This window comes from Cavia porcellus, unplaced genomic scaffold, assembly GCF_034190915.1.
Source record: "Cavia porcellus strain 051 isolate PalLab524CR breed Dunkin Hartley unplaced genomic scaffold, mCavPor4.1 scaffold_13, whole genome shotgun sequence".
Lineage (NCBI taxonomy): Eukaryota > Metazoa > Chordata > Mammalia > Rodentia > Caviidae > Cavia > Cavia porcellus.
Window position 1 is genome coordinate 48,923,562 of NW_026947496.1, and position 13,075 is coordinate 48,936,636.

The 13,075-nt window shown below is 39.2% G+C and overlaps 1 protein-coding gene across 13 annotated transcripts in view; it reads left to right on the forward strand.

Moving 5' to 3' along the window:
• Positions 1–13,075, forward strand: part of Zxdc (ZXD family zinc finger C) — a 35,469-nt gene that overhangs the window by 6,842 nt on the left and 15,552 nt on the right. For 5 of the 13 annotated variants that reach the window (XM_023566519.2, XM_063260196.1, XM_063260199.1 and 2 more), the window contains exons 5-8: positions 1,591–1,761; positions 5,492–6,180; positions 7,287–7,349; positions 7,955–8,039. In XM_023566519.2, the coding sequence (XP_023422287.2) occupies positions 1,591–1,761; positions 5,492–6,180; positions 7,287–7,349; positions 7,955–8,039 (1,008 nt within the window). Of the gene's footprint in view, positions 1–1,590; positions 1,762–5,491; positions 8,040–12,214; positions 12,290–13,075 lie in introns of those variants that run through there. The other 8 variants (XM_063260197.1, XM_063260198.1, XM_063260206.1 and 5 more) reach the window with 5 other exon arrangements.

Genomic DNA, 13,075 nt, shown 5'->3' on the forward strand with positions numbered 1-13,075 from the left:
AGGCTATCTCACGTTGGACATGCACAGGGTCAAGATATATTGATGGTCAAGGTTCTGTGAGCTACCTGAGGCAGAGCTCTGTGGGCCCAAGTGTGAAGCAGAAGACTGTGTTGACACCTCTTTATAGAAGTGACTGGGAGAGGGGCAGCAACTGGCTACAAAGGAGGGGCACTTGTTTTTGAAAAGCTGTGAAGGAGCTTCAGGCAGTCCCAAAGTTGAGGTGCCAGTAAAAGGAGGCTGACAGTAATAGGAGAGAAAGGGGTGAGCCATCAGTGCTTGGGAGGGCAATAATTGGAGAACATTCTCCTTGAGGCAGTGGAGAGGGAATTAATCTCGTAGAAGGGTGAACCTCAGGGCCCTTCTCAGTCCATCTGAGTGGATGCTGGAATACCCATTCAGTCTAAGTCAATCTGAGAAGGGCCCTGAGTCATTTTCTCTGTTAAAACTGACTTAAGGCTCATCCTCAGGGTGGCAGGGCATAATTTTAGGAGCTTAGAGTCTGTGTATAGGCTATATTAAAAAAAAAAAAAAATTGGTAAAGTAGGATAGAGTAAGGACCTTGGTTGCCTCTGAAGGTAATTTTGAACTTTATTTCATTCTCAAATGAAGCTTTGAAGGTCAGGCTCTGTAGATTAGTATAGCTGTATTGTGTCCTTATAACCCTACAAGGTAAGCCTTATATCCATTTTATAGAAAAGAAAAAGGAGTTCTGCTAGGATAATTTCCTTTACTAAGTCTATACAGCTAATAGGTAACTGAGCTAGAGTTGGAATCCAGTCATCCATGCCATAGCTGGACAGCTCCCTTGGCCTGGAACAGCCTTCTGCTTTGCTGGGGCTTAGCCACTTCACTGCTATCTGCTTATGATAACTTTTTCTCTGTGTTTCCAGGGGGTATCCTATTTCCTTAGCTTCTAGAGCAGCTCATTGTTTTAGCACTGATTTTATGCCACCCTTAACATAAGAAGAGCTGAGACTTCCCCTCTCTGTATCTGTATGGGGCAGAGTTCTAATATAGTATGAAATTAGGGCATGAAGGGAAAATGGTTCTAAGTAAATAGACTGTAAGGGAAAGGCCAGCTCTGGCTCCACTCATGCTCCTGACTTAGGAATACTTGATCAGTCTCTAAATGTCAGCATCATAGTGGTAAAATGAAAGAAGTTGGTTTTGGTGATCTCTTGGGTAGTTGTAACTCTTGATATTATAGGGTTTTCGTTTATAATAATAGCTCAATGGGAGTGACTGTATCTTTGCAATTGCACATTGCTGGAGTTGTTTTGAGTTAATCTTCCCAACAACTCCAGTAGTAGGAGAAAAAACGGGAAGAGTCAGCTTAGCGAAAGTCATATGTCTTAGACATAGCAGACACAAGACTTCAGATTTCCCCTATAGTTATTTTTCTGTCTTTTAAATGCAACTTGCTTTGGATTTTCACTCCTTGTGATGCTGTTTCTAGGCTGGTCAGTGTTCATCCCTTGCCAGTGACCAGTATTTGGGAATGTAATCTCAAGATTCTGATCTGATGAGGAATTGTTTTTTGGTACTGGTTCCTTGGTTTCCTCAGGTGTAACTCATTCCTCTCTGTTTCAGGGTGCTGTGCTAGGTTCTCCGCTCGCAGTAGTCTGTACATTCACTCTAAGAAGCATCTTCAGGACGTGGGTGCTCCAAAAACTCGCTGCCCAGTGTCCAGCTGCAATAGACTCTTCACTTCCAAGCACAGCATGAAGGCTCATGTGTTGCGGCAGCACAGCCAACGCCAAGGTCTGCATTTTATATTCCTCAGCCACAAAGATGTGTGAGTCTGGTGCTCATGAGAAAACAGAAATAGTGCTGTTCTTTCTCACCTTCTTTCTGCGTTGTCTAGACTATGAGGTCAGAGCCCATGGATTTTGGCTACTGGAATGAGTGACCTCTTTTGCACCCTCTTCTTACCACTTTGTTACATCTTACTCTTCCCTGGACTTTGAAGTACTTCCCTTAAGGGTGTTCATTCTTTCATTTGATTGGTTTTTCCCTAACATACATCACTTAAAACCCTAGCATGTGTCTCCTGCCAGTACCTTCGTCCTAAATTCTGAACCTATCCTCTAGTATCTCACTTTTTGTTTTGTTTTTACCAACTCAGTTTTCTTTCTATTGAGCACTCGAGCCTGTTCCTTGCTTCTGCTATAAAACCGATTTTATGGTGTGGATGACTGTTTCCTTCTGGAGGCAAGAAATCATCCAATACCTGAGCAGAGTTGTGTTTTAGGAATGGGTTTCAGGAGTGAGAGTGAATGTTAGAGAGGGAGGATTAGAGAGGCACCAATAAAGAGATCCAGGGGCATTAAACAGGAAGGATTCTGAACATATCAGTACTTGTCATTTGGTAGTTTATGGGAAGCCTGCCTATCTAGGCCTTATCCATAGTCCTATGGACAAGAGGTTGAGGGTATCTGGGCAGAAGCAGTGGCTGCCCCTTTTCTAGAGCATTCCCATAGACCTTGCTTTCTGGGACATGGTGAGGCTGCTACTTGTGGTAAGGCTTGGCTGAGGAAGTCCTAACTTAACTGAAGAATTACTTCTGTTCAGAGTCCATGGAAGCTGTGTGCGTTACAGTCCCCCACTCATGACCCAGGTGGTATACAGCACTGTGGTGGAGGCAGAGCACCAGCTTTGGGGCTCATCCTCTTCTCAGTCAGGAACAGGTCTTTGAACCCCATTTTGCTCGGCTTTTAAAATAAGGAGTTTGAGTAGCTTTTGGAATGAAATGCCTTAAGTGCCTACTGCAGGGCTCTATGTACAGCTGCTAATTCTGGAGGTTTGTGTCATTCCTCTGGTTTCTTTTGATTCTGTTAGAAGTGATTAGTCTTTTTTCTTGATCTCAGGCATTTAGACCTACAGTTCACAACAGTTGCCCATTTTACTTTGCCTTTAAAGAATTTGCCCTTCTAGCTTCATGAATGTCTTGGGGATAGGGGTGCAGTGTGTGTTCTACCTAATACATGTAAAAGATGTCAAAAAGTATATCACCTTTGCTCACAGCCTCTCAGCCACAAAGGCCCCCTCCTGTGTTTCTGACATTCAGAGTGTATTCTTTTCCTAACCTGGGTGATCTAAAGGCCAGCAGAAGCTCAAGATTGTTCTAGATGAACTTTTCCTAAACTCTGGTTAAAATTGAGACCCTCTTAGTTGATGTTGGAATGCCCAGTATATCCTTGGCATGTATTTAAGATGTACATTGACTTATTTGTGTCATTCTTCCTGTCAGGCAGAGAACAGGTACCATAGTCCCTGCCTGGTGGAAAACAAGCACTCAGGATCATCTAATTACTGTGAGATCATGCCAGGCCTTTGATGAGGTGTTTCATTCACCCTAATGGCAGTCTTCCTGCTGATGAATCTGAGGCAAAAAAAGACTTGCTGTGGTTATACCAATAGGAAGTACTTGTGCTGGAATTTTAACTGAGATCTGTTCACCTCTCAATGGCATGATCTAACTACTCACATTAGGTGCTCTACTAGCATTTATTTAATAGGATTTTTTTTCATGTGTGTTGCACATGACGGTTCTCCAGGTAATATTCGTAGAATTAATAAATTGCTAAATGAGAAACTCTCTAAATTGGTATCTCTAGTCACACTGAGATTATTCTTTATTTTACAGCAAACCAAATCCTTAAGATAGGCAAGGAAAGTTTTGAAAAATTTTGAAAAAGTGACTTTTCCAATTTCAGTTTCTACAAAGAATCACTCTTGTTCCCTTTCAGAATATTCCATTGGTTCTAGGACACTTACTGATGAAATTTTGAAACGGTGTAACAACTAAAGAAGATACACATTCTTTTTTTTTTTTTTTAAGGCAGGATCTTCAGGGTCTTGCTAATTGCCCAGGTTGGCCTTAAACTCACAGGCTTCCTGCCTCAGTGTATGTTTAGTATAAGTAGCTGGGGATTATATAGCACTATCATGCTCAGAATGAATTTGGTCTTTGCTTTCCTTTTTTTTTTGATAGACTATATTTCTTTCATAGGCTTATGTTAAAAATACAGTACCTGTTGTGACCCGGCATTCACTCTTGGAAAGAATGAGTTTGTGGTTAACTAGCGCTTAGTATGGGAGGAGCAGAAACAAAGAGCCTTTCTTTTTTTTTTTTTTTTTTGTCTTTTTCCTTTTTACCGGTACCAGGGATCGAACTCAGGACTGCCTGCTTGCAAGGCAGGCGCTTATGCCGCTGAGCTAAATCCCCGGCCCCGAGCCTTTCCCTTCTACAGCAGGCATGGGCATGGTCAGGATTCTGCAATGGAGATTTCTTGGGGGAAAAAAAACCTGGCCTTATTTGACTCATTTCCCCAAATTCGTTGTGTTTCCCATTTTCTATTTGCCCAGTACAATTTGATGTTTGGTGTGAATTTGTATATTAATCCCCCCTCTTTTTTTGAAGTATGTTAAGGTTTGTTATTCCCTCAAAGTTTTTTTTTTAAAGATAAACTGAGTAATAAGCATGTAAGGAGTACTACAATAAAAAATTAAGATTCCAAAAGAGGAATCTACTGAATTATAGTGTATGATCTTTACATGCTGCAAAAGGCCAAGAACTATGCCAGGTGCTGAGGGCACAGAGTTGCGTTACACTGCCTCTCCACCTCAAGATTATAGTCTTGGCTTGGGGATCGTCAGAGAATACATATGTGATGGAGCTGGCCAGGGGAGAGAAGCCCTGTCAAGAAAATTCCATCTAGGGCAGCAGAGCACCTAGGTATTTAAGCTCTGTGTAACTATGTAGAACTAGACCTTTGATCTCAGCCCAAAACCAGGCAGCTAATTTTGTCCCTTTTACTCCCAGATGGCTTGAACTCATGTTTTAGAGTTACAGGTACTTGTAGAACAGGGAATAATAGCGTTGACAAGATGTGAACTCACATAAGCTGATTACAAAAATAACTCAAACAGACCAGGGGTTTAGCTCAGTAGTGTGAGTGCCTGTCTGGCAAGCACAAGATCATGAATTCAACCCCTGGTACCAAACAAACAGAGCTCAAACAGCTAGAGTTTGTTTTACTGGCCTCTGAAGACTATACCATTGGAAGTTTTGCAGTTTTCTTTTCTTGGTTATCTACTATGCTATCAAAAAAAGTACAGGCTTTGAAACCAGAGAAACTAGAATCAGGTGTTACCATTGTCTTTTTTTTTTTTTAAACCAATTAACAAGACTTTAGGAAACATCATTTTATCTCTCTCCCATCATTCCCTCTAGAAAAATCTCTGGTTCAAGACTATGGTAAGTACACGTGGGAAGCTGTCTGTTCCCTTGATATCTATCAAATAATCACCAACAACAGGCTATTAGTAGGTCCTAGTAAGCAAGTTCTGATCAGGCAGCAGTTTCCAGAGAGGATCTAAATGTAGTATCTAAACGTTGCCTTAGTTAATATTTCTAACATCTTGAGCATAAGCAAAATTTCTTAAGATTTCTGAGGTGGTAAATGATGAGTATTCATTGTTTTTGCAGATCTCGTACCTCAGCTGGAAGCTCCAAGTTCTCTTACACCAAGCAGTGAACTGAGTAACCCAGGTCAAAGTGAGCTCTCTAACATAGATATAGCAGCACTCTTCTCTGATACGTCTGCCAACAGTAGTAGTTCAGCAAGTGGACCGGATGAGGCACTGAATTCTGGAATCCTAACCATTGATGTTACTTCTGTGAACTCCTCTCTGGGAAAGAACCTCCCTGCTAATAATAACTCCTTAGGGCCCATGGACCCTCTGGTCTTGGTAGCCCACAGTGATATTCCTCCGAGTCTGGATAGCCCTCTGGTTCTTGGGACAGCAGCCACAGTTCTTCAACCAGGCAGCTTCAGTGTGGATGATGTGCAGGCTGTGAGTCCAGGAACAGTAGGCTGTTTGGTGGCACTGCCTGTGAAGAACTTGAGTCAAGATTCACCTGCTTTGACTTCTGGCAGTAACCTGGCAGCACATACAACTACATCAAGCTCTTCAGGCACTTCCCAAGAAACTACCAGTGCCCCAGAACTTGTGACTTCAATTAAGGTGGAGCGAGACTCACCTCCTCTCCCAGATGTGGTTGAGCAGCAGGAAGGAAGCCTAGGGCCAAGCCCATCTGTGTTCTCCAGCCCCACAGAGCAGCATGGTCCTCAGAAGGACACAGAACTCAGTGCAGGCACTGGGAACCTCTTTTTGGTATGAAACACTATTCAGTCACCACCATATAACTCACTTCTCTTGCATTCAGTTTTGAGGATATTCTGGATTAATCCTTTCTATGCAGTTTCTTACTGATTTGCAAAAGGATGGAACCTTGGACTATAAGTCTGAATCTGAATCCAGCCTTGAGTCTTAGAACCAACAGTTCTTGCAACCTTGAGCAAATGTCTTAACCTATTTGAGCCTTAAATTCTCCATTATTTCTAAAATAAGGGAATTGGCCAGATGATTTCTAAGGTCCTTTTGACTTCTCTGACAGTGGTAATGTGCTTATTTTTTTGGTAAAACTTGGGGCACTTCATAATACTGAAATATTTTGTCTTTGTGCTTTCTATATAGCTACAAGTCCTAGAAGAGGAGGAATTGCAGCATAAACTACCTTTAAAAGTTTTAATCGAAACTAAAACCATTTCAAAATGTTTTTTAAAATTATAGTTAAGGGGGAAAAGGAGTGGCTTATGAGCCTTCATTCTTGAAAGGTAACAACAATACTCCAATTTTGAGACTGGATAGTTTTACTTTAATTTACACCAATTACGCATTTATTATAATTTAATTTAAAATAATTTAAATATTTTTGAAGAGAGTTTGACTTTCCTCAGTGTACAATGGAAATGATCATCTGTGAAAGTGGTTTTTTTCTTTAAAACACAAGAAATTTGATAGAGGTATTTATATTATTCAAATGTTAAATCTTGTTTTACCACAATTTAAATACATTGAATCTTCTGAATTGGGATCAAGTGTGAAGACACTTGGAAATGATCTACCATGGAACCAGTTTTCAGGTTTTTTCAGTGTGAGAGGATAGTCCTTCTCCATTTCTGGTGTCTTGCTTGTTGGCAGAGCCATGTTTGCTAGCATCTGTTTAGGCTGCCTCAGCAGTGGCTAAGCAACTGGTGATTGGGCAGGGACAGATGGGAGGTGGATGTAGGTCAGAGCCACATGGAAAGTCAGTCTTAGTGCCCATGGCAAACAGAAGTGTTCTTAAGCCTCACTGCATCTCCAGAGCCATACCTATGGGTGGAGGTGGAGGAGCCCGTAAGACCTCAGTCCTAACCCCTTGTTCATTTTCTTGCTAGCTGTGTGACGTTGGGCTCCCTCGCTTCTCTGAGTACAAATGGTGTGTGGTGAATGGGTTACAGGTATGCCTTGAGCTGTAGAGAGTTATTCTTCTCTCTGTAGTGATAAGCGTTAAACTTTTTCATATGAAACATTCATAAATGTATGACAGTTTACTGTTTGAATACTGTTCATTTGACTCCCTTAGTAAATTTGTTGAATTCAGTAATGTTCTTACTGTTTTGCTCTATAAGACTTTGGAGTGTAGCACCTGCTGCCAGAATGGCCTCTGCAGTGAGTGGAGAAGGCAGCACCACTCAAGACCTGCAGGGTGCAGACAGTATGGGAAACCTTTTGGTGTTGCTGTAGTAATGTAATTTTGGGGATTCATTGGAAGTTGTGAAAGCAGAGAGACAGGCAGTTCATTTTGTAACAGTTTCTGTATAAAGTGTTTTAATGTTTTAGATTTTGGAGGAATAAACTCTTCCAAATAACATTTTCATGTTCCAGATCTGATTATGTTCAGTTAGCACTATGACTGGTTGTAGCATTTGGTTCTCTGGGTGCCTTTGCTGGATTACTGAACTTTAAAAGTTCCGAAGTAAGCTTAGAACATTTCTGTAGTTCCCTTGCTACCCTTCCTTTACTCTTTAGATCAAGTGACTGACACACTTTTCTTTGGTCCCAGGAAAGTGGGGGCTCAGCAAGAACTGATTACCGAGCCATTCAACTAGCCAAGGAAAAAAAGCAGAAAGGAACTGGGAACGATGCAGGTGAGGCCAAGTGTGCTGCAGTGCTGGTAAACAGGGGGCTGAGTTCTCCTGTGTGACAGCCATGGGCAGAGGAAGCACACAGAATAGATGTTTCTGTGTTATGTGTGCAGAATGCCTTTTGATCAACACCTTAGTTTTATATGATAATAAATTCCCTACATATATAAACATGCTTTATTTACCTAAAAAGGCTCAGTGGAAGTTAGAGGTACAGACACAGTTGTCAGTTACGTGGAAAGCTACTATGTTTACTGAGCATAGCAGGCGAAGTATCAGAAGACATCAGGTGACCTGATGTTAACTCACTACTGCGCCTGACCTTGCTGCAGTGGAGACCCTGGGGATGGGGCTGCCACTGTCTCTAAGGGCATCACTGTATGGAACCAACTCTGTCTTGTACCATTGTAGCCTCCAGTTTAGGGTTATATTGAAATCTAGTATCAGTAGCTTATTTGAGTTTTGAATTTGAGTTTATTTGAATTTTTAAAGTACACTGCATGGATCAGTGGTACTTAAAGGAAACTGGTAAATCTTACTAACTAAGGTTTTTCAATATGTTATTTTGTATCAATACTTTCGATCTTTTATTTAAAATTTATTTTTAAATAGATATGTAGATTATATAATACAATTTTATCTCTTATTATTTTTACTCTTTTTAATAGTACAGCTTCTTTTTAAAAAAAAAATAACTCTTATTTCTAGTTTGAAGTAGTTTTTTAAAAAAAATATTCCCCTATTGTGAATGTTGTATGTCACAATGTTGTAACTTAGAAGGGATACAGCAACAGTTCACAAAGAACTGACATAGAAACTTCAGATACTGAATGACAGAGCAAGTGTCGTAGTGGAAGTCTGTAGAAAAAATTCACTACAAGTTAGGCACAGTTCACTAAAAAAAGCAAATGCCTTTATTGAATCTAGGAGATAATCATTAACTTGAAGGAAAAAGCGTATTGCAAACATTGAGCTACATAGTAATACAATAATACCTCTGTTCACATATGCCTCTGTTTGCAAACAATTCAGCTTGCAAACAAAAATGTTTGGCAAAATTTTCTGTCCATTCATAAACTTGCCATTGAATGACAAACACAGCAGTGGCCATCTTTCCCACACAAACACTAATGCAGCCATCTTCCTCAAAATCATAAAACAAATTCATTTTGTAAACTGAGAAACCACTGTACCTTTTACATTCATTGCATTGCATGGGAGTAGTATCTAGAGATGGTTTGACTTTTTTTTCTTTTTTGAGGCAGCATCTCACTATGCAATTCAGGCTGGCCTCGGACTCACAACATTCCTCTTGCCTCAACCTGAGTGCTGGTTTAACTTTTTAAATTGCTTTTTAAATGTTTCAGCATTACCTTTAAAGAATAAGGACACTTTTAAAATTTTTGCCATATATTGTTTCACTTTAAAATAACATTAATAATAATATTTTCTTAATATACAGATCTAATAAGTGCTCAGATTTTCACTCAAGTGTTCTAAATGTATATTGCCTATTGGCATCAAAATCCAAGTAAGGGTCTTGTGTTGCTTTTGTTTGACATATTTCTAAATGTTTTAAAGCTGTAGTTCTTCTGTCATCTCTCTAATGTGTTTGTTGAAGCAGCTGTGGTGTTTGGTCTGTCCAGTTTTCTGGTGTGACTTGCTCATTGTATCACTGTGGTATAGATTAGCAGATTACTCTACTTTTTTTGTTTCTATGATTACTAATAGTTCTGGTTTTAGCTGATTGTTTTGGAAGGCAAAGGAGGGGTTGGGAGAACTTTTCAAATGGTACTACAGTGCTGGCAAACCTGTGCCACACCTATGGCAGTGGACTGTTCGTATCATTGAAAATTCTAGAAGATTCACCCTCACTGTATTAAGCTCTTCTTGGAAGTCCCTAGCTCTAGTGTCCTGTCACTGATAACCTCTGACCAGTTTATTAATTCCTTGGGGGTAGTAGAGAGATGCTACTCTAATTTAGTTGTCATTCCTTTGTTGCTGTTGTTCATGCTATCCTATGTTGTTGCTGCTACATCTCAGTTTTTTACTTTCAAGACATAGTTTATATGAGAAAGTCAGGTAGTTTGAATCTTTTTTCTTACTGGTTTTCAAGTAAGACTTGATTTCTTTACATCTCCAACAGTGATCAAAGTATTTTTAATGCACTCATTAATTTAAACAAATTTTTAAATAAAATGTAAATGTGCTACCCTTTTAAAATAATATAAGGGTGTTTGCCCTTTCTGTATGAAAATGTGCCTGTAAGCATGAAGGCTTGTGTTCTGCTATCTGTCTAACCCCCTTTAAAAGCCCTTAAATAACTATGCCATCAAAAAGGAAAGAAGGGTACAGTCTTTTTTTCTAATGCCTTGTAGCCAATTGATTTTCCCTTGACATTTTATTTGCTGTAATTTCACATTTACAGAAAACTTAACTGCCATGAGTGGTAATGTTCTGTATATATCATTATATCTTTGATGTATATCATTATACCTTTGTGTCTCCATCTGTGATGCTCAATGTGCAGCCTCCCTGCTTGTAAGACCCCTCCATAGTCATGCTGTAACTGTCAAAACTGAAAGTTTCTTTTGTCTCAGTGATACAAGCTGAAGACAGACTTAATTTCTGATCAGGTATGCTCCATTCCTCTTCTGTGTCCCAGGCTGTATAGGCTTCCACATGTGTGCTGTTCTTAGGTCTCTATCTTCTGCAACTCATGTTAGAGCCTCAACCTTTCTTTGCCTGTCATAATGCTGTTGAAGGGGAGCCCTTATCTCAATGAGCCTTCACACCATGTAAATCATTTCTGATGATCAGACTAAGGATCTGTTGGAGCTAGAGGTGAGACATCCTTTAGCTACATCAACCTTAGGTGTGGGCATGTTGACATTGATCACTATTTCTGCACTATAAATGTCTTTTTAAAAAAAATTTTTTTTATTCCCTGTAATTAGTAAATATCACAAGGTAGATACTTGGAGATTATATACAAAGCTCAGGAGCCCTAAACATACCAATAGATTCCATAATTCTCTAGAACTTGTAAAACTTAGCTGTTGTTCTAACCATTGTGGTTTACTGAAGTGAAAAGACGTAAGTGAAACCAGTTCAGGAAAGGATGTAGGACAAAACCCACAAGAATTTTTGAATTTGAAGCTTCCTAGTGTCTTTCTTAGGCAATGTGAACAATGTAACATTTTCCCAGCATATGACAACACTCGGTGTTACTCATCCTTTGCTATCCAGAGTTGTTAATGGGGCTCAGTTGTGTAACTGGTTAATCTGAATCTCCAGGCCCTCTAGAACCTAAACTGTCACTGTGCAATCCAAAGTTTCTACTCTGTGTCACATTGTTAGTGAAAAACTGTCCTGACTGACCCAAATCTCCCAGGGAAACAAGGGCACACTTATCAGGCAGGACATTCCAATGACATTCCAAGGGCTACAGATCATCTCTAGGAAGCAGGGTAGGATTATTCCTTTATCATATCCTACAGATTCCCTGTTTCTCTTTAAATGTTTGCAGTGACTTAACACTTACCAGTGGATATTGTCTGTGGTATTACTTTGTTGTCTGTAATGTTTTTCTGTTCCCTTCATTCTTAGATGTTTATTCATCAGCATTCTTCTGTAAGAAGGAGCCTTCTGTCTCCCATTTATTTCATTAATATCAATATGAACATAAAGACTTTTTAAAATTCTTTACATTATGATCATTGTTGTATTATAAGCCATACATGATGGTACATTTCTGTAATCCCAGAATTCTTGGAGGCAGGAAGATTATAAATTCAAATCCAGCCTAGGCAACTTCATGACACAGCAAGACCCTGTCTAAAACATAACAAAGATAGCTGGGTGTGATGACACAAGCCTATAATCTCAGCACTTAGGATGCTGATGCAGGAGGATCACCATGAGTTCAAGGGCAGCCTGAGCTTCATAAAGAGATCTTGCCTCCTTAAATAAATCAGGCTGGAGATATAGCTCAGTTTGATCTCAGTAATACCAAAATAAATAAATTTTAAAATTTTGTTTTGAACAGTATTAGCAGTTATATAAATAGCAATTATAATACATAAATTGAACAATTTATTTTGTTGGTGTAAGTGTTTAGCTTTGGCCATTAGGAGCTGCAGTGAGATTCTTATGCTTTTCAATATACCCTATCCCAGCTTTTTTAAGCACTTCCTTGCCTTCTGAGACTCCTAGACTCATCTGGTATTATACCTGCTCAAGCTCTGGAATCTGTAAGTTTTCTAGAGCCTTGGTTCTTTTCTTTTTTGAGAATATTTAGATCCTAATGTGAATACAGTATGTATTTACTGCAACTATGATATCTTGGGCTCAGCTTTCTCAGTGGCCAGTGCTGGGAAATATACTTAAATATATTAGCCCATACTAGCTGTGTTTTTAATTAAAAATATTTATATTTCTAGAAAAGTAATACAGTACATATGCTATACATTATTTAATATCACTTGTTATTCTGTTGGTACTTTTCAGTAAAATATATTTACCCAAGTAGAAACAAGACTATAAATAGCTTCATGTCTGTCCAGGTCTGGTTTTGCTGCAGAATTACTTTTGGCACCTGGTTTTGGTGAATTTTAGGTTTCTGAATTGTTTGGGTTTTAAGATTTGATTAAGGGACTATGAACTTGTTTGTAATAAGTACAGCAACAGAGAAGTTGCAACGTAACAGTGCTTTTGGAAAATGAAGTCATTTAAACACAGGCAAAACATCATTGTAAATGTAGATATAAGCAAAGTACAAGTTAATCCTTAAAAAATGTGCAATCTGAAATAATGGGATCTGAAATTTGGTGCATTTCCTATTGTGTTGCTATTTTTTGAAAGTAGAAATATAAAATTGGTGTTAGTTTCTCTTAGACATTGAAGTTCTCCCATCAGAATAATCTAAAACTTTTTTCACAGTATGATGTCAATGTTTATTCTTGAAACCAAAGTCAAAATACACTTATATTTAAAAAAAGAAAAACACTTCAGAGCTGTAAAGTGGTAGTGTACCTTCC